This window comes from Cupressus sempervirens, chromosome 1, assembly GCF_028749045.1.
Source record: "Cupressus sempervirens isolate cs-2001-9-10 chromosome 1, ASM2874904v1, whole genome shotgun sequence".
Lineage (NCBI taxonomy): Eukaryota > Viridiplantae > Streptophyta > Pinopsida > Cupressales > Cupressaceae > Cupressus > Cupressus sempervirens.
The window spans coordinates 42,561,134-42,583,728 of record NC_143118.1 but is presented as its reverse complement, the minus strand read 5'-3'; the positions used below and the strand labels follow the sequence as shown (position 1 = coordinate 42,583,728).

The 22,595-nt window shown below is 37.6% G+C and overlaps 1 protein-coding gene across 2 annotated transcripts in view; it reads left to right on the top strand.

Moving 5' to 3' along the window:
- LOC149576078 (ABC transporter G family member 28-like) overlaps positions 1-22,595 on the top strand; it is a 168,746-nt gene that overhangs the window by 37,854 nt on the left and 108,297 nt on the right. For both annotated transcript variants that reach the window (XR_016361373.1, XM_089816266.1), the window contains exon 3: positions 4,052-4,306. Coding sequence is in view for 1 of the 2 variants with exons in the window: in XM_089816266.1 (XP_089672392.1) it covers positions 4,052-4,306 (255 nt within the window). In the remaining variant the exon portion in view is untranslated. The remainder of the gene's footprint in view (positions 1-4,051; positions 4,307-22,595) is intronic.

Sequence of the window (22,595 nt, the reverse complement as noted above, 5' to 3'; positions counted from 1 at the left end):
TTATTTATTTATATCTCTGTAGAAGACAAGTGGGTCAACTGTCCGACCTTTGTCATTATAGATTTACAAGTGTTCTTTTCCACCCCCAAGACTTAAGCTCATGGGTTGGTCCTTTGTCGGGATGCATTGCAATCCTCTCCCTTCCGATGGATGCTTTCAACAAAGTTTTGGAGGATTTGTTGTTGTCACTGTTCGTGCTCGACTTCTTCCTGTCGATTTTGCTGCATGAGGAATGCTAGCGCTAATAGATGAGGCAATTGGTGCAAAAGCCTATCCGCCGCGAGACTGACGTTCAGTGCATCCCACATAGAGTCCTCCATAACTTCCTCTTGCACGGCCTCCCTGCATACAAATGTTTCAATGGCGGCTTGTAGGAAATTACGAAAGTCAGTTGTCAAAGCGTGCTCCCCTTAAAAACATTATGTGATTTCTTCTTCATTGGTTGTCTCGTTGTCATTCACAGGTAGTCGCATCTATTCCATTACCGCACTTCCCAAATTCAATTCGGCAACATCGCCAAATGTTTACCCTCGTAGTGTAACATGAACCAATACATAGATACAGAACAAGGTATTCAATATAGGAGATGTATAGAACTCAAAAGAAATACATGTCATGCCTTGCTTATGAAGAAGGTACATACATATAGCGTCCGAGGGGGTGCGAGGTGAACCATCGCACCTGTGTAATTGCCTTTGTTATTCCAAATTGTCTAACTACCAAGTTTACCGACAAAAATCGCTTCCTCTTTTGTGATGAGGACATCTATTCTACACAATATGGTGGGTTGATTTGTCTAGAGCAGCATCGGAGGCAGAGATCTTTTTGCAGAGGAATTCTTGGAAAGTCGACAATATTTCCCGCAACTAGAGTGCATCTTTACATTGATTTGATGCACTTAATTGGGCCTGGCTTGCAGTTTGCATTCCATTTAAATCTTTGTTCCATCAATATATTATTAAGTATTTTGGAGGGAGCCGAGGTTGGATCTAAATTGTAAATGCAAATGCCTTCATTTGACTACCTTTCCTGCCATGATCATATCTGGGAGGTTCTCTGATTGTAGTCTATTGGGAAGGAGCTCAGAGATCATACAAATCTTTGGTCACCATTGCCTAGTGAAGAATTGTGGGTTGCTGAGCAACATCATTTGCTGATAAGAAAGGAACGCTGTGCTACAGATAGAGGATTAGAGAAGATTTGCTCCATTTTGTGTTTGACAAAATTGATTGTAACTGCTGAGGCTACAATCCTACTTTTTTGTTGCTATTCTATCTAGAAACAAGTTTCAGAGGCCAGCAAAATAAACCCCTAACATGTTTCTGGATTTTGAAATGATTAATGAGATATGGTAACTTTTATTGTCATCACTGTTTCAACTTGATGCAAATGTTGTTAACTACTACAAATGACTAGGATTTATGATTTATGTTGAATGGGAAGAACTATTGCAAACCTCTGTTCTTTATCTGCTGTCAATAATCATATGCAACTGAATGATAAAGCACAATCAACAATGAACTATCAGCAACCAAAATATTCTGTCGGAAATTCTTAATCAAACTGCACATTATATATTAGATAAAATGTCTAATTGGTAAACTTGAAGAAAGAGACGAAAATTTGGTTCAAATGTAGTAGGGGCTCTTACAACTTAGCCTATGAATGTAGTCTAAGATCTGAAATTTTCATGGGGTATCTCATTGGAAATTGCAAACTAGGTTTAGCAGCTCGCATACTAGGATAAATAAACACTAAGTGGGTTTATGACTCTTTCAGCGACCAAAATATTCAGTCTGAAATTCTTAATCAAACTGCACATTATATATTAAATAAAATGTCTAATTGGTAAACTTGAAGAAAGAGAAGAAAACTTGGTTCAAATGTAGTAGGGGCTCTTACAACTTAGCCTATGAATGTAGTCTAAGATCTCAAATTTTCACGGGGTATCTCGTTGGAAATTGAAACTAGGTTTAGCAACTCGCATACTAGGATAAGTAAATATTTTAAGTGGGTTTATGACTTTTTTTGATAGGTAATGGATTTAACATTATGATATTTATACGAATAAACTAGGTTAAATGATAGGAAATTGATAACTTGCAACATAACCAGTAAGATGTAGAACTGGAAATCAACATTGTCATAGAGATCTGGAATTAGGAGACAGAAGAACCTGTTTAACAATCTGGAGCAGAAGCTGGCAGACATGGTTGCTAAATTCCTTAGTCTGAGGGTGTCTTCATCAAACGAAAGGTTCCAAATTCTGCATCAAAAGGTTCTGCATGTCTATACTTTCAAATATCAACTGATTAGTATTGGACATGGCTGGTGGGCACCATAGTCTGGAGGTTTCTGCCTGTTCAAAGCATGAGATAGTCTGTTTTCATTTTCCCTGCACACTTGTAGCACTCTATAGTTGAGTTTGAACTTGCAAACAGAAAAAAAAGGAAACATATTTTCCTGTATAGGGGCTTGCCTTGGTCAAATCTTGTGCTGTTGTTTAAACCTCTACCACAATAATGTTTTGTTGAAAAAGAGAGCTTGTCCTCAGAAAGGACAGAGGTTAAAGCCTTAATGGAAATGCTTGAAATGATAACTATTACCTTTGATATGAAACCCTTGGCTTGAAATCACACACAAAGCTTGTCGTTCCTTGATTGATGCTAATCCATGCTTTCATCTGGAGTAATGCATAAATTTGACCATGATTGCTGATACTTGAATGCTTGTATCTTTGACTGTAGACTTGCGCTCAATTGCCTTGAATATACTTGATTGAACGCTCATAAGAATTGATACTTGATGTGCATTAGAGATCAAATGAGAGAGGGAGTAGGTATTAATATGCAACTTACACCTTTTTGGATTTAATTTTTGATTACGGTCAACATTAGGGAGGATTTCCCCCCCACTTGCAAAGACCATGGTAATTTCAAATTTGGTCCCAAACTGCTTGGATAAGGGTGCTAGGCACCCTAGTCCACCAGGACAGGGATGTTGGACACCCTAATCCTAATAGTCTAGGCCAAAACAAAGATCATTGAGTAGGGGATTGCACCAAGCCTTTGGAAATGGTCCCAAAATTGAGCACAATTAGACATGAATCAGCAAGATTAGGCACAACTGCCAAAGCAAGTGTGAAATTGTAAATGTATATGATTCTACACTACACTATGATTCACAAATTTAGTAGCGAATAAGTCAAGATTTTGATTATGTTCAAAGAAGAGTTCCCAGACTCAGACTCAGACTCAGACTCAGCTTGGACTCAGCAAGGCCGATTCAATTCATGACTCACCTATGAGTCGGCAAAAAAACAAAAAAACCTTAAACTATATACTTTTATAATTATATTATGAAAATATATATCATATTCCATGACCCGGGTTGAGTCATGAAAACTCAGTCAGGTCTGCTTGGCTTGGTGACTCGGACTACTCGCGGAGAGTTGTGGAACTATGGTTCAAAGTTATTCCATAGAAATATTGACATGCTATGTCTCTCTAAACTTGCTAGTCAACATGGTCAAATTTCATTCAGTTCCATAATGGACATGCCCTAATGCTTATTTGTTTCATTGACTTATGCTAAGATTTGATATTTGTTAAAACTTAATATAAATTCACATAATGTTTTTGAAATCCTTTTGTGTCTTCAAGACAAGGGCGGACACATAAGACTGAGCTTCTTGTCTGAATCCACAGCTATGAATGTGAGGTTTGAACTTGTATATTTTCTTGATAATAGAGATTAGATGACATATGCATATGAATGTGATGGGAACATTTAAAGTTCAATTCAATTTGTCATTCATTTGTTTGCCTTGACTGAATATAGCTATCATTTCTTATTTTAAATTTAGTAAAAGAAGATGGTCATTTAGGAGCTAAAACTAATCTATATCCAACTCAGATACTATATCATAGACCTTTAGAGTTATTTTATGTGGTGAAGATAATGGTTTACTTAAATATTGTTCTAAATCATGCTTAATGTTCTTTATGATCCATCTCTCTTGTATTATATCTGACTTTTGGTCTAATTATAGGAGACATGTTGCAAAGACTCTGTAGTGTGGCAGAGATTAAGTTCTACTTCAATACCTATGTGCGAACTGGTGATGCATATGTAAACAAAAATTGTAATTCTTCATCATGGGGTCCAGGATGTGAACCAGGATGGTCAAGTAGTACTTCTGCCCTGTTTGACCTTCAGAACCCAACAACTTGGCCTGCTCGAACAGAAAATTCTAAGCCATGCTGCTCTGGATTTTTCTGTCCTCGTGGTTTGACATGCATGATTCGTAAGTTACAAAATACATATAGATCCTCTTATAAACTTTCTTTTTGAGGAACTGTTATATCTGCTGTTAGATACAATTTCTGTAGACTCTTAATAGTACATAATACTTTTTAATAATGAAATATAAAGCACAGGGATTTATATTTTGTGATTTGGCTAGGAGAGGTCTAGTTAAATCCTTGTGCACTGGTGTTTCTCTGTGCTGGGCTCAAACTGTTGATCCCTGTTCCTCTGCGTTCTTATTTATACACTCCTAGGCAATAATTATCAATGCATGAGAGTAGTCAATTCTGTGATATCATTCTATTTTATGTACTCAGATCTGTTAGTATGATTCCAACAATTATTCTACATTCACGTGTCTTGTTATTTTGATGCACCAAACTCTCTGTTCTGATTGTACTGTTTGACGTTCCGTGCCATACGTATTTGTTTTGTATGGAATATCATGTAGGAAGTTTAGAATGTATCTAAAAATTGCAGCCTGCAGTTTCTGATTGAACATTAAAAGTGGGTTGACATGATAGTGTTGTTGCTCATTAGCATTTGTGGATGTCCATTATAATTGAAGGTTTTCCATTTTTCATATTTATCTGTTTGAAAGATTTTTATAGAATCCACTTCCACTCTTGGTCTTCATTATGGCATGGATAACCTTGTGTGATGTCCCCATCTTTGCACTAATGTTATAATAGCAATAAAATGCTTATGTGGTCAAGGAGTGGCAAACCTTGAGCACTTTCAGATAATTAGAAGGTAGGTAGAAGAAAGTTGTCAATAGCAAATAGATAGATGAAGTAATAAAGTATCAGGAAAATTATGAAGTCCTATAAATAAGATGATTTTCTTTAATTAGCATTAATAGATATGAGGATGAGTCAGAATCCATGGTGGCAGATATCTCCATCAAGCATCACCAAGCTCACAAGTCATCAAGAATACCAATCTGAAGGACAATAACCGAATCAACATGTAATCATGATTGTATTATCCAATTAGAATACTAAGCCCATAATAGATACCATAATGATTGTAACAATAATCATCAGATGAGAATATGAATATTATAAACAAAGATATCATGAGCGTTGACATAAGACAATAAGCAACTGCCTACTTGCCTTGATCCTGTACCATGTTAAGATCAACAAAGATTAGAGAAGGTCGATAAACAAGCATTAATGAGCCCATGAAGATGATGACAACATAATTACGGTAAGTATCCAATTGCTTTGATCTGATTGGTCACATGAAGAAGCCGGATATATTATCAATGATGGTTAGAGGCTATTAGTCTTTGAAGACATCAAGCACAATACGGTATGCAGATCGGTAATTGACTAAGGCATTGGTACCTCACTAGGTGCTGGACTCATGCCTTCTGATCTCTTTGGGGTCTTTTAAAGTTGGTTCTCATCAGCTATGCATACAGACTGATCACTAGATTGGCAGAGAGGATAGGGTATACCATCTTTGTAATCTTGAGGAGATGAAAACTGAGGTTTTCCATTGTCCCATTTACGATGAGGTCAGGGGGAGCTTCTATTGCTTGTTCAAAGAGTGCATGTCCATTTTTTCATTTTTCAGATATAGTGATCAGTGGTCCCTTGCACTTTATCTACAGGAGGCCACGCGGCTTCATGACTATACTTTGCAGCTTCAATATTTGCCTAGGATGACTTCAGACCAACTTATCACCTCCTTTTTCACTCCATTATCTCTTGCATGTGGGACGAAGCGGTCACTCGGCTTGCCCTCTGGACACACTAGGTTTGTGGGATACTGTAAAACCACCATGCAACCAACAGATCCTTAAGGTGGTTTGGGACACACCCTCGTCTCGGACTGTATCCTTTGGTGCTGGGCTACTTTTTGTCTATGAGCAGTTCCTAGTCTTTCCTTGTTTTGTTTTTCTAGTTCCTTTTCTTTCTTATTTGTTCCTTCCACGGACATTGTTTGGTGCTCCCACAGCGGGCTGTTGCCTTGTTATATGCCTTTTAGTCTCTTAGACCCTTGTGGTCTCTTGTTGGACATTAATAAATTTATCTTATCTTATCTTATAGAAGAAGCTCGTGGTGCACATGGCTGTTGATAGAATTTGTGTTAGGTGAGATGGTCCTCCAATGCGGTGTTGCTCTTGTAGTTTAGCTTGGTTGAAGACCCACAAGAATATATCCTTTCTAGATTGACTACTTTATCTTGGAAATGTAAATGAAGCTTTGTAGAGTATATGAGTTATTTTTCATGTTGGTAGAAGAAGATAAAGATAAAGATAATTATATTAATGTCCAACAAGAGACCTCAAAGAGGGTCCAAGGTATTGTAGAAATAAAACAAAAGGCCAGCCTGCAGCCATGACATCAAGCAATGCTGGAGGAGAGAAAACAAAACAACATAAGTAGGAGACAACATAAAAGCAAACTTGCTAGCGACTCTAAGAGGTGGAGAAAAAATCAAGAACCGAAGTATAAGCTGAAGGGTGAGTGGAGGCCCCAAGCCGTTGCGCTGAGCCTTGGGAGAGGAAGAAGATGACGAAGACCACCATTGCTGAGTAGGATTTTGTTGATGCGAGTTTTGTATCACTTACATAACATATTAGGATTTGGATATTCGATATAGAGTATCAAACATGCAACTCCTCTCTTGAAAAGTTAATGCTCATGGGACATGAGTATAACTCCAATGTTCCTTACTCTTGTGGATACTTGCTTAGTTTTATCGATGTGATTTGTTGGTAATCATGTAGGTGGCCTTACGCTATTCATTCGAGAATGACTTGGGCTTTGGTGGAATGATGGAGATGATGATGGGTTTGTGAAATATGCAAGTGGCAGATAATGTTGATGGTGGTGATGATGGAGGATGTGTCTGCCAATGGTGATGTTGATGGGAAAGCGATGGTGGTGGAGGGTGAATGGGTGTGTTCTAATACTTGACCTACTCCTCTAACTTCCTTCTCTAAACTTTGATTACCCAGCTACTCACTATTCTACTCCTACTCCCATGAATGGAAGGTTAGCAAATGGACGGGGATCGAACCTAATGAGAGTTGACTAGCGGCCTCACTTCCACAGGTGCAATGACTCAAAGGAATAATAAATTAGCTTACCACACAAAGCTTCCCAACCAGCCGCTAGGATGCTAGTGGTCTAGTATTGATCCCTATCAAACATTTACCACTGCTACCATACAACTATCCATCTACTTTACTCTTGCTTAAACAACTTGAAATGAAATTTGCTTCAACAACTTGAAAAGAAATCTATGTGGAAGTAGAAAAGATGCAATAACACCCAATGTTCTTAATCAACATGCAAATCGCAACAATGAAGAAGAGAGCAATTTTGGTGTTATCTTCACAACAATTTCTCCAACCACTTTACAAATGAGAGCAAATGGCCTTTTATAGGGGCTAGAAATACAACGGACGGTGGAGATCAAAACACGATCAACGATCTAGATTGGATCCTCAAAACCCTAATTAGGGTTGCCACCCCATCGGCCAATGAGAAGTCGCCACCTCATCAATGGACCACTGAAAAAAGTGCAAAAAGTGTCAACCAATGAGAAGGCACCAAAATGGTGGCCAATAAAAAATAGACACTTGTCTTGTTCTAGAAGAAAGGGAAATTGCCACTTGGGCTTACATCAAATGATCTTCTAATATAAATCTTCCCTTTTCTTTCATCTTCTTAACTAAGGCAATGAACTTAGCTAGCCTTTCTTTAACTTCTTCCATAGGAGGACAAGGTGTGTGCTTCGCCCTGAGTTCCGCTAACTTCGCCACGCCACTTGCTGCTTGTAGCATCCTTTCGTGATCCTTCTCATATTCTTTCTCAAATCCAATAAAAGCATTAAGAGAGAAAAGGGTGCCCAAATGCTTCTTCTTAATAGCAACCTTCCCCAACTCATCCAACCTCGATCCAAAATCTGTTTCATTGACATCCTCTTCTCTGATATCCTCAAAATCAAGTGCCACCTCAACGTTGCTCATCATGGTTGAAATGGAAGTGTTGATGCTTGGGTTGTGATGTGAAACTGCCTTTTGTATATCCTTTTATGGTACTGCCATTGGTATTGGTTATTTGCCTCATTTTTTGAGAAGGGTGTTTTGGGCATCATATCCTCTTTGTCTTTCTTAGTCTTGTCTGCTTGGGATGCTTACTTGCACTAACATCCTACATGCTCATCACCCTATTACGGGATGGTAGAGTGGTGGACTAGAAGGCAAGTAGAACCAAGGGAAGCAATCCTTAGACTAGAACGAAAGAAGGATGTCAACTTAAGGACCCCTTGCAACTCTAAATGATTTGAAATTACCTCTACCTATAGCCAAGGGAGATTGTCCTTCCTTTAGTCTATCCTTCATCCGTATCATGTCCACTGTAGCGATATTGGTGTCGGTTATTCTCTTCATTTTCGAGAAGAAAAGAGTTTTGGGCATCATATCCTCTTTGCCTTTCTTAGTGTTTGCCCGCTTGGGATTCTTACTTGCACTAACATCCTCCATGCTTGTCGCCCTATTACGGAATGGTAGAGTGGTGGACCAGAAGGCAAGAAGAACCAAGAGGAGCAATCCTTAGACTAGAACAAAAGAAGGATGTCAGCTTAAGGACCCCTTGCAACTCTAGATGATGAAAATTCACCTTAACCAATAATCTTACAGCGACTTTTCGAAATTAGGACTTGACCTTAAGAACTTCAAATCCCTTGCAAATCAGAAATTTATCATGCAATTCACCTCCAAATAAAATTACCCAACCTAGGGCAAAAATTGCAGCCTCTTGAAAAAATCAGAATTTTATCTTCCACAAATTTAGGCTCCCACAAATTTCGCCCTCCACAAATTTCGCCGAGCAAGAAGAGTGCAGATCTGCTCTTTCAAAATCACCAACACCTGTAGAAGGAGAAGTGAGAAGTGAGGAAGAAATGAGAGGGAGGCCTCCTCTTATACCCAATTTTTTTTTTGGACCCTGGGAGAAAGAAAAACAAATAATTAATGCAAAATTATGGCCCACAATTAAATAGTTTACCAAAATTAATTTTGCCATGATGAAAATTAACTTTCTAAATTGCAAAAAGAAATTAAATAATGCCTTGAGGGTGTTAAATATTTCCATTTAAAGGGGGTTTAGTAATTAATACGTCATTAAATTTGGATTTTGGCTAACCAAAAGCCATTTTTTCAATATTAAATTACCAATTTCATTAAAGGCAAAAAGTTTTGAAGGCAACTTTAATCTATTAAAACCAATTATTGCAATTTCTCTCCAAATCAATTTAGCTAAGCAATTTTAGCTTTTTAACACAAATAAAATTATTTCTCTAAAGCCTAAAATCGATTTTGCAATTTTATTTCACCATCACAAAAATTAATCCTTTTCACCAAAAATAGTCAAGATTTTCCAAAAGACCAGATTTAACAAAATTTTCATTTTTTGAAAATTATCCAATTTTATACAATTATATCCAAATTTTGAAAAGAAAATTTCTAAGTACAAAATTTACAATTTTATCCTGCCAAGTGTTGCTCTTTTAAAATTTGTTCGGCCTAAAGATGAAATTGGTGGCTTTGGAAAATCAAGTTGAAACCGGGTGAAAATAAATCTAACCCTCTCCCCACTGGCCTTGAAGGTGTCCAAGATGTGAAATCTTCAAATTTGAAACCTTTGGACCGAAAATTGCTAAGGCAATCGAAAAAAAAAGGGGTCCCCAAAATTTTGGGGCAATGGTGTGAAAACCTCACAACAAATTTTACTGAGGCCACAGGTATTTGGCATGACCCAAGGAGGGACCAAGATGATGTTTACGACGACGTGCAAGGGAGACTGTCGTGAAGAATCAGGTGATGAGTTGATCAAGATGTCGTCTCGTGGGCAACTGATGCTGTAGAGATTGGTTCCAAAGCCTCAAGGATTCTAGAAGTAGAGTGCAAGGCACCTTTGATCAATGTACCCGAAGGAGGAGAGGGATTAAGTCTCCTTGAACAAGCAGTAAAAATGTCCTCTAATCTCATAATAGATAAGGCAGTGAAAGATGAAATGTGTTTCGATCTTGCCCTCACGCATGCTACAAAGATGGAAGATCTTGTCCTCCTTGGCCATCTGATGGTCTGTTCAAATGTGGAATTGATGCAATCCCTCATTGAAGGACCCGAGGGAAATGGAGCATGCAACCAACAGTGAGAAAGATAGGAAGGAACAATGATCACATTTTGAATTGCAAGAAAGTGTTCTAAGAAGGCCATCTTCAGGTAAAGCCCCCCAAGGGGTTCACCCAAGTGGTGCAGATGTATTGCCTATAAATGTTCAATCTTGTGTGCATATTCAGCTCTTGCAAAGATGAAAGGAGATGAGCGGGGGCATTGAGAGAGTGCTAGAAGGGTGTAATGACCCTCCTCAAATCTGCTCTCAAAAATGCTAATGAAAGCTCAAAGAATTTCATCAAACAATTCACATGCAAGGGACGTATGACTGATATAGTATTTTAGCTGGCTTTAAATGACTCTTTATTCAATTTGCATCAATGAGAATCTTGTGCTAGAAGACTCCAAATGGACTACACAATGACCTAACATGAGTGTGCTACTAATTTTGACAATATTCAGTGCATATATATGATCTAAGCATGAGAAATTAACACCTACAGCCAACTGGCATTTTTACAAACAGTTGGTATGCAAACTAACTAGCTGATAAATAATGATATTGAATTGCTTAAATGACACCAACAACTATTATCTTCTTAATTGCAATGAAATTTCTAATACAATGCTCATGAAATATGGCCAAGACTTTTGGCATTTACATGGATTACAAAATGATAATGCTGGTATAATGCACACTTACAGCTGAAACTTATAATACCCTAAAAAACAATACTAACAAGGGAACCTGGTTGTAGATGGCTGTAATAATTTCCTTCAATGCTGCCCCTTCTGCTTTGCTTGTCCGATTTGCTTTTTCAAACTGCTTTTTCAGATCTGCTTTTTGAACTGCTTTTACGGACTGCTTTTTTAGCCTGCTTTTTCGGTTCCGCTTTTTCGGATTGCTTTTACGGACTGCTTTTTCAGCCTGCTTTTTTGGTTCCGCTTTTTCAGACTGCTTTTTCGTATCTGCTTTTTTGAATTGCTACCATGTTAAATCTCAAGACCATATCTTTCAATGGCGTCAAGATTTCCAGCTTGAACGGATTTCGTCCTTCAAACTATTGAGACATAATCTCCAAAATTTTTTCCAATTTCTTTGATATTTCCAAGCATACTAAAAAGAAGCTCTTCCCTTTCTTTTATAGTGTTCTCACAAGAGCTCAATCCTTCGTTTTCTCATTGTGGGATAAAACATCGCTCCCTTTATGTAACTTATGTCTCCAATGTGTTATAAAATAAAAGGGACACTTTTAATTTAAATATTTCTCACAAACTATAGTCTATGCATTAATAAAGTTAAATATTTAAATTTAACTTTATAAAATAGCTTTATCAATGCATAACAAATCTTATCAATGATAAACAAGTCTTCTTGCGGATTTTAAACAATTACCATCGACATACCGCTGCCACTGGATGTCTGACCATATCCAAGATGACTTACTATAAATAGTAAGTATGCCCAAAGTTGCCTCAAAACCCCTCAGAAAGACCTGCAACTGAAACCATCTAGGCCAAATGGCCTCTACGTCCCTTTAATGTCCTGGTTAGCCTATGGGACTGTGGGGAAATAGGCTAACGACAACATCATGCTATGAATGCTAAAAAAAGGGACATTACAGTCTGCCCTTCCCAAAATTGCTTGTCCCCAAGCAATGGTCGAACAACAACCCAATCAATCCACCTGGATCCCAAATGTGGTCATGAACTATATTGTTGTCAGTCAACATAGGCTCTTGCAACAACCTTTGAAAATTAACCAAGAGGAATCCATAATCAAATTGGCGAATACAACTCACCCAAACTCTAAAGTCAGGAACCCATGAGAAACAAGCTCTCGAAATATCAGAACCCAAGTAGAGTAGATAACCCAAACTGCCAATATAGTAAATACCATCAACACATCCCACTAGCCTATGTGGAATGTACAATACAATTCTGCAACAACGATGAATATGCTCGCATGAAACTGCACCAAATACAGAGAATCCACACACTGCACACCTACTGCAATTAACACAACTCTGCAGATCATCGGTCACTGTCTCATAACCATAACATGTATGCACTGCTGATGGTGAATAGTCATGACACGGTAGATAGCAAAAACGAGAGCCCAGACCAAACTTGTCTGCCATCAAATCCTCAACACATGGATCAAAAGCAAACCGATGAACATATCCTACAGTATAATGCCGGTAAAAAGAACCAATCCTAGTCAAAGACTCATCTTGCAGACGTGATACAATCAACTGTGACTAATCATCAGCTAAGTCAGAGGATGATATAGCCAAGAGTGCAGAATCAACAACAACATCACTAGTCTTTGTGCCCTCCAAGTCAAACATATCACAATGCTCAGCTGCAAGGTCCAACTCAATTGAACCTGCCTCCAATGTAAACGGACCAAATATGCTAATACTAGTGTCGTGGACAGATATATCCTCATCTCCACTACCTCTATCAACCTCGACCATGGACATCCGCGGATCACTAGACACCATGGTCCGTGATTGTACAGAATCTGGTAAAGACTGAAGTCGTTCTAACTCCATGGTCACCTTAGCTAATTGAAACTGTGACTCCTTGAAAGCCAACTGTGTACTCTCAAGAAACTCAGAAGTCACCTCGAGCTTTTGAGTAAGCTCACTCACCTCATCTTCCTTGACCAATAATGCGTCATATGCTGTACTGCCCCACTCCATAAGATAATCTCTGTTGGCAACCAACTGCATATAATTCTGTCTCAGAATCTGGATAGCCTCCCATAAAGAGTGAATCTCTGTTAAGGAAAGATAACTGCCTCCCTGTTCATCACTAGTAGGAGAACCCCATCCATAAACTGCTAACAACTGACGAACAACATCAAAATGCTCACAAGCAATAGAAATGTCTCACTCGCCAACTCTCAGCTGACTAGACACATGATTGTGCTGACGGGTCGAACTCCTATACTCTATCCCTGGTACAGTGTTCAAAGGAGTAACCTCAGAACAGCCATCATCTGTAATACTCAGATCTTGAGACTCTCCTGTAAACTCTGTCATCTCTGAGAAATCATCAACATGTGACCTGACTGTAGAAGAAAACTGAGTCCCTGCTATATGTGCTAACTCTCGAACTGAGCTCACCTCAAGACAAAGCTCGTCCACATATCTCTCAGAATCCTAGAGAGCCAACTGAATACACACCAAGGAATTCTGAATATCCTCCAGCTCATGAGAAAGCCGGTCAACCTCCTCCTCCTTCTTCAATGCATCTAAATAGATCCCTGCAAGATTAAGGAGATGATCGCGATCTGAAAGTAGGTGTATGTAACTTATCTTCATTGCCTCCATGCCTTCCTTGATCTGTTGTAAGTTGTCACAAGAAGAACCTGTTGTGACTCCTTTCTGTCTCCCCTGCAGTTGAATCATCCAAATGTGATTCTCAATCAATCCATGTATCCTGTCATGATGAGATAAAGCCGTGACAATATTCTTGTCCCTTGTCTTCAGCTGGCTTGCCAAACCAAGTAAAGAGCTACTAGCCTCTATCTCATGTGAAGAAGCATCCAACTGTGCTTGATACTCATTTTCTGCAAAGTCCCGAATGCTCACTTTCTGATCAACTGTACTATCCTCAAACATGACAGTATCCTCAACTGTTGTAACTTCATCTAGCCCAACTGTACTGGAATCACTATCTGTGTCAATCACACAATCCGGTGTGCCTGTGATATCAGTTTCTGATGCTACTGGCTCAACCTGCACAACATCTGTAACCCCTTCTACCTGTGAAGATGATGCAGATAAATCATTACCTGAAGATGTGCTAATGTCTCCCTGTATCGAATCAGCATGTCTGTTAAACTCCTCATACAAGTTTCTGCCTGTCATAGGGAAGGTACGATCCTTAGGCCTATCAAAGCGTTCAATTAGTCTCTCCGTAAACTCCACATATGAGGTAATGTGTGCATGACCCATAGTGACCATACCATGATGCCACCACTTGTGTGCTAACCCATCCACGCGAATTGCTGCACACTTAATAGCTTCTTCCTCAGGCCTAGGGTTCAATTGAAAGTATGTGTCAAGCTTTTGAACCCAAGCTCTTGCTGTAGACTTCCCCGAGCCATCATAATATGGTAACTGAAGTTTTCCTACTTTCTTCCGTAGCTCATAGCTCTGGTTCTTGTCATGTCCACGTGGCATATGTTTCATCCGCACATCCATATACTCCCTAAAGGTAGTTGCAGCAGTAAAATCTGGACCTCCGGCTTCCCAATCTCTCCTCAACTAGTCTTGTCTATCAGTGATCTGGGGCTCTGGTACGGGCTGCTCTGGAGCTCTAGGAGGAAATGTGGGAATCATGGGCCTCGAACTCACTGTCCTAGCTTGTTGGGGTGCATGACCGAAATTGTTCCCAACTTGTTCACCTCCATTATGTGTCCCATGCTAATTATTCCCATTCTGATTGTTACCATTCTGATTATTACCATTCTAATTATTTCCTCCACTTATGTTAGCGTTCAACTCCATTTGACGAGCCATCATCTGCATCATAAGCTCCATTCTCTGATTTTGTTCTTGTGCCCTCTGTTCTGCTAATCGCTATCCCTGTGCCAAGGTCTCTAATAACTGTAAGAATCTTTCCTCTCCAGGATCCCGAGCATTCCTGTCTCCCATATTGCCAATAACCTGTTCACCTGTATCAATATGATCCTCTAGATTTCCCTGTTCCTCTTGTCCTATGTTTAGATGAGCCTTGGTTCTTCTTAAATTATAGTGATGAGTTAAAGGTTGAACACTCCAATCTGTCATATCACCACCTGTTCATTGTGTTTGTACCCACTAGGATGGTAGGATAAACAAGCTTTGATACCACTGTAATGACCCTCCTCAAATTTGCTCTCAAAAATGCTGATGAAAGCTCAAGGAATTTCATCAAACAATTCACATGCAAGGGACGTATGACTGATATAGTATTTTAGCTGGCTTTAAATGACTCTTTCTTCAATTTGCATCAATGAGAATCTTGTGCTAGAAGACTCCAAACGGACTACACAATGACCTAACATGAGTGTGCTACTAATTTTGAAAATATTCAGTGCATATATATGATCTAAGCATGAGAAATGAACACCTACAACCAACTGGCATTTTTACAAACAGTTGGTATGCAAACTAACTAGCTGATAAATAATGATATTGAATTGCTTAAATGACACCATCAACTATTATCTTCTTAATTGCAATGAAATTTTTAATACAATGCTCATGAAATATGGCCAAGACTTTTGGCATTTAAATGGATTACAAAATGATAATGCTGGTATAATGCACACTTACATCGGAAACTTATAATACTCTAAAAAACAATACTAACAAGGGAACCTGGTTGTAGATGGCTGTAATAATTTCCTTCAATGCTGCCCCTTCTGCTTTGCTTGTCCGATTTGCTTTTTCGAACTGCTTTTTCGAATCTGCTTTTTCGGATTGCTTTTTCAGCCTGCTTTTTCGGTTCCGCTTTTTCGGACTGCTTTTACGGACTGCTTTTTTAGGTTGCTTTTTCGGTTCCGCTTTTTCGGATTGCTTTTTCGTATCTGCTTTTTCGGACTGCTACCATGTTAAATCTCAAGATCATATCTTTCAATGGCGTCAAGATTTCCAGCTTGAAGGGATTTCGTCCTTTAAACTATTGAGACATAATCTCCAAAATTTTTTCCAATTTCTTTGATATTTCCAAGCATACTAAAAAAAGCTCTTCCCTTTCTTTTATAGTGTTCTCACAAGAGCTCAATCCTTCGTTTTCTCAGTTTGGGATAAAACATCACTCACTTTATGTAACTTATGTCTCCAATGTGTTATAAAATAAAAGGGACTTTTTAAATTTAAATATTTCTCACAAACTATAGTCTATGCATTAATAAAGTTAAATGTTTAAATTTAACTTTATAAAATAGCTTTATCAATGTATAACAAATCTTATCAATGATAAACAAGTCTTTTTGCCGATTTTAAACAATTACTATCGACATACCGCTACCACTGGATGTCTGACCATATCTAAGATGACTTACTATAAATAGTAAGTATGCCCAAAGTTGCCTCAAAACCCCTCAGAAAGACCTGCAACTAAAACCATCTAGGCCAAATGGCCTCTAAGTTCCTTTAATGTCCTGGTTAGCCTACAGGACCGTGGGAAAATAGGCTAACGACAACATCATGCTATGAATGCTAAAAAATGGGACATTACAAAGGGAGGAAGACAATCCATCTCAAACCTGATTGAACTATGAAGGGCTGCAGCCTGGGCAAACTGGTACCAAGTAGGATCTAAGGTGTAATGTCACCATTTTTGCCGGCATCAGAGTTTGGGAGATTAGCTTATTATTGTGATCTTCGTAGGCTAATTATTGTGGATAGAGGGTCTTTTGAAACAATGGCTTGGCTTGGGAAGCTCTTGTCTTCTCCACAATTCAGTAAACTATAGGTTGGTCTTCATTAGGTTCAGATTGGACTTAGTTTTGTATACTTACTATTTGTGGTAAGTTATGTGTTGATTGAGATGGACTCTTTCTATGTTTGGAAAGTGCATTTGATCACATGGAGAAATAATAGGTTTCACTCCTATTTTATACGACATATTTAAATGATGAGTATTTTGGGACTTATTATATTTTTAGTGGCCAATAAATGACTTATTATAAAATTATAATTTAACTTCATAATTTCACTTAAGTTGAGGGTTGAGTCATCATTGTTAGGGGGGCATTTATTTAATTAATTATAAGCCTAAGCCAAGTATTAAATGTTATAAAGTGTAGTGTTGGAAAGTTTTTAGAGTTGAGTTCTTTTGGGAAACTTTGGAGTTTCTAGAGCTTGAGTTCTTTTGGGAAACTTTTGGCAATAAATGATTATAAATATGAGCTGATTTCATTGGAAAAGACATCCGATTATTTGATTATCTTATTTTGCTTTTTCATCTTTGTGACGTTTCAGAGTTTCCTAATTTTCAAATCCCTTGCTAAAGTATTAAGGGTTCGAAGCTGAGAGGTAATTTGAATAATTGTTGAGGTATAGTGATTTCAATTTATATTTGTTGTGTCTTCCTGTAGCTGTGATTACAATGGTTGGAAGTTTTCTTGCTGGAAGTATTGAAGTTGGGATTATTGAGTCTCCCTGCTGTATTTCCTATTGCTGGGGGACATCATTTGTTGAAGTTTAGGTTGCATTATCACCTGCAAACTGAAAGGGCTCGATCTGCATATGAGAGTACTGCATTGTGAAGAATTTATAGGTCTTGTTTGCAAATATTATATCTGCAATTCATATTCTGGAAGTTTGACCCGAATTTGGAGGGCTGTTGTTTCAATTTGAGGCAGCGATTTGATATTTTTTCTGGGTGTCTGTGATCTACCTATTGGTGTCTATGTTTGACATCGGAGGGCTTGCATTTAACTACAGTGGCCTATAACCTGCTTCCAGGGGCCTGCAATCAACCTTTCGAGGACGTGCATCCTTGCTAGGAGTCACGTGGAGACCCAGCACTGCAACTGGGCAATCCTTTGCATCATTCAAGTTACACATGTTGCATTTCGTACAGGTTCCTGTTATTAAATAATAGAATTTAATTTTCAACTTGAGTTGTGATTAATTGTGGGAACTATTAAATTGGAAAGAAGATTATTGTGCAGGCACAATTTAAAAGGAATAAAAGTTGCAGAAATAAATTGTGAATCAATTATCAGCCTCACATAGATATTTGTATGTCATTTCATATCTGATGGGAACTGCTAGTCAACAATATATAATTTGCAGCATAGTTTATGAATGAATAAACTCAGAAATTGATTATTATTCGATGCCTAACTATGCAAATTCAGAGACAGATTTATATATCAGTATTTTCATTATTTTTGCAAACATATAAGGTCGAAGTTAAGAAAAATTAGTGAGCACTTGTTGCATCTCTGGGTATTGTGTTTTATATTTAGACCATCATATATTCAGTTGTGACTGGTTTACTTATTAAGTTTTGAAGAAATGTTGAGCAACTAGTTTTTTGCAAAAATTGAAGTTGTTGAAGTTATAACTTGGTCGGGGTTATTACAATGATATCAGAGCGGTTTCCTGCCAGCCTGCAGGAATTAGGCTCAGTTTGATTAGTGCTTAATTTTGGAGATTTGATTTTCATCGTTATGAATGGTGACAAGAGGTTTGGTATTCATTATGCCCTGTTTTCATCGTTATGGATGGTGACAAGAGGTTTGGTATTCATTAAGCCCATAGAGGGCTTAATTCACCACCTAGGGATGAAAAACTTGTGATACAGTCTGGTATTTTGAAATAGTTGAATGTGTTACTAAATGAGTTGAATCAAAATCACAAACGGATGACCCAACTGGTTTCGAATCCGAGATTTGAGCAGAGTGTGATATTGCTTTTTCGAAGAGTGAAATGTGATGATACAATTGCGGCTATAGATGTGTGGGACATTTCTTATGAGACATCGCATGAGTTGGGTATAGTAGAGGTGAAATGTGATGAAAATTCATGTCGAGTCAGATGATGTGGTTATTGGCATGAGTTCCTAGGATCATATATTTGATGGCAATGCAATGATAGTGGGAGGAGCATGTGAGGATATTGTTATATCAGCAACCACTTCTGTGTCGGTTGAGCCATCTATCGAGGAGTTTAGTAGTATGCATGCGGTTGTAGATGTGTGCTTTGATGACAGTACACATGTTATTGACGATGAGGTGAGTGATGTAGAGATAGAGTTATAGTACAGATCAATGTAGAGTTGTTTACTTCGTGGACAATCTTATGTTCGACATGGATGTAGCATGTCTTATGACAATCCACTGTTTGAGGTTGATGTTGATCACTCACTTGAGTGGAGTTGGGCTCAGTTTTTAACTACAGCGGCCTGCAACCTGCATCTAGGGACCTGCAATCAACCTTTGGAGGATGTGCATCCTTGCTAGGAGTCATGTGGAGACCCAAGACTGCAACTGGGCAATCCTTTGCATCATTCAAATTACACATGCTGCATTTCATATAGGTTCTTGTTATTAAATAATAGATTTTAATTTTCAACCTGAGCTGTGATTAATTGTGTGAACTATTAAATTGGAAAGAAGATTATTGTGCATGCACAATTTAAAAGGAAGAAAAGTTGCAGAAATAAATTGTGAATCAATTATTAGTCTTGCATAGATATTTGAATGTCATTTCATAGCTGATGGGAATTGCTAGTGAACAATATATACTTTGCAGCAAAGTTCATGAATGAATAAACTTGGAAATTAATTATCATTCTAGACATAACTATTGTAACAAATGGTTTTTCATAACAAAAATAACAAAGACAGTTTATATAAAGATTTTCCAAGATTCATTGAATGGTTAACTGAAATCCCTTTTCATATGACATTAACTGTTTTTAACAATTAATTGAAATAACCATATCCATATCAATAATCATCTAAAAATAACTAGATTAACGATTAACTGAAAATAACTGTATTCATAATCATCTAAAAATAACTAGATTAACGATTAACTGAAAATAACTGTATTAATGATCAACTGAAATAACTAGATTAATGATTAACTGGAAATAACTATATTCATGATCATCCTAAATAACTAGATTAACGATTAACTGAAAATAACTGTATTCATGATCTATTGAAATAACTAGATTAATGATCAACTGAAGATAACTGTATCAATGATTAACTGAAATAACTAAGTTATTTATTAACTATCTTTTCTACATACAAGTAAGTAAATGCTTATTGTTAGTGAAATAGGATTGATTAATATATAAAAATCTCACAACCCTTTCTTCCATATCTTTTAAGTTGCATTGCAGAAATTTGTTTTGATCTAATTTCATGTTTAATCCCTGTAATGCTTGTGGGTCTACCCCGATCATCCACACAGTTTACAGTTTTAGCAAGACAATCTACTTTGGCCTTATGTTCACTAAGCCAATAAATTCCTATGATAATGTCGTAAGACCCAAGAGGTGCAACAAATAAGTTCAATTTTGTTGAAAAATTCAAAATGTCAATCTGAGCTTTAAACAGGCACTACTCTACCTTAGCCCTTGACTTGTTTGCATACTTGGCTGTCCATGATTTTTCCATAAAGGTAGATCTTTTTGGGAACCTACTTAATAGTCTAGGTGATATAAAACATTCAAAAGCTCCAGTATCAATTAAAATGGACACAGGGTTTTTGTAGATCTTATCCGGAGTTTCAATGGGGCCTATCTGCTGTTCTGCTTGCCTATTATCCAAGGCTGCATGAATCCTCTATTGAAAGACTTGTTGTTGTTGTGGTAGAGGTGGTCATGGTGGTTGATTGGTGTTAAACTTACTGGAGCACTTATTAGCATAATGATTCCCTCCACAGGTGAAACATCTTAGAAGTGGTCCCTTCTTTTCATTATTCCTGTCACTCTTATTTGCATTGAAATTTCCTTTAACATCCTTAACCCCATTTCCCTTTGACTCTGGTTTGCTGTACTTGAAGTCCCTAGATTGCCTTTTCTGGGTTCCAAAGTCAGCGCCCTTTGAATTCCAGGTTGTTTTTCTTTTGTTGTCTCGGATGGAATCATCCTTTTTGATTTTGTGTTCTTGCTGAACGACCTTCTCTAGAGCTTCTTCCATGGTTCGGGGGGTGAGAACATCTACAACTATGCCTATTCTATTGTTTAAACCCATAATAAATTTTCTCACCTTTAGATTGGTATCCTGCTAATATGGTGGTACATATTTTAACAGTCGGGTGAACTTCTCCCAATACTTATGTATTGACATGTCCCCTTTAAGTTTTGAAAATCTAAAAGTTTCTGATCATAAAAGGTTTGAGGCAGCCAACGATTTCTGAGAATGGTTACAAATTTTTCCCAAGTGATCTCAGTGGTCTTTATGTTCCGTTCAACTTTGGTGTTTCCCCACCAGGTTGCAGCTTCTCTAGTAAAATGATATATTCTCCAAACTGCTTTTGAGGTTTCAGAGAAATTCCTAATTTCAAAATATTGTTCCATCTTAGTTAACCAAGCTTTAGCTTCCTCCCCGGACTCAAAACTGGAAAACTTGGGTGGTTTGATTTTCTTAATGTCTGTTGACAGATCAACCACTATTTCTTGTTTCTTTTGTTTTTCTAATTGTTTGGGTGAGGAGGTTTTCTTGTTATGCTCGAAGAATTCTATCTCCGCTCTAAGAGGTGGTGAGGATTGAGTTTCCTCGCAGTTCTGCCCTATTTGGGCTGCCATTTCATTCATTCTTCTTTCCATGTTTCTAACTTCAGTTGCATTTCTTGCAAAATCTGAAGTAACAAGTCATTAGAAGATTGGGTGTTCTCACGAATTATGTCTTGATCTACAACGTTTTCCATGCTGTTCATTTTATATTTATTGTTCTCATTTGTTAATTTACAAATTTGTGTCAATTAAGTGGAGAAAAGAATAATTTTTCACAAAAAAGAAGTCTTGCAAACACATGAATCGCAAGAATTAATAACTTAATTTAACTTAATACTTCGTTGCTTCACTTAGAGCAACCTTATTTACAAAATTTCCTCTATTGAGGATGTTTACATCAAAATTAATTAGTCTTGCTTTACAACACTAAATTTTGGCTCATTTTGGTACATATCTCGCACCATCCAGGATCTATGGAATTGTAAATGAGAATTGCTTTGTCGAGCGTTCTAGTTTTGGATCAACTTGTTTTTGTATGCTGCTTTGCTAGTAGGAGTCCACTTGACTCTTTGTTTCTTCATCCGTTGTATTGCCTGGTTCAGAGTTTCGTTATCTTGGGACATGGAACAACAGGTGTAGTCATATATTGGCATGTTTTTAATTAGATAGGGAAAGATGGGGTGTCGAGTCTTCTTGCAGGGTGTTTTACGTATTTGCATCCTGTATAATCAATTCAGAACTTTTAGATTTCAAAGAAGGTAGGCTGCCCTAGGTTCATTGTCGAACCCAGCGCTCTGATATGATATGTAACAAACGAATTTTCATAACCAATTTAAATCTGCTAATAATCTGATTTAATAAGTAACTGATTCCATTTCACATGACAACGACTTCTATAAATTGAATATAACTATGGTAAAAGTAACTATTTCTAATC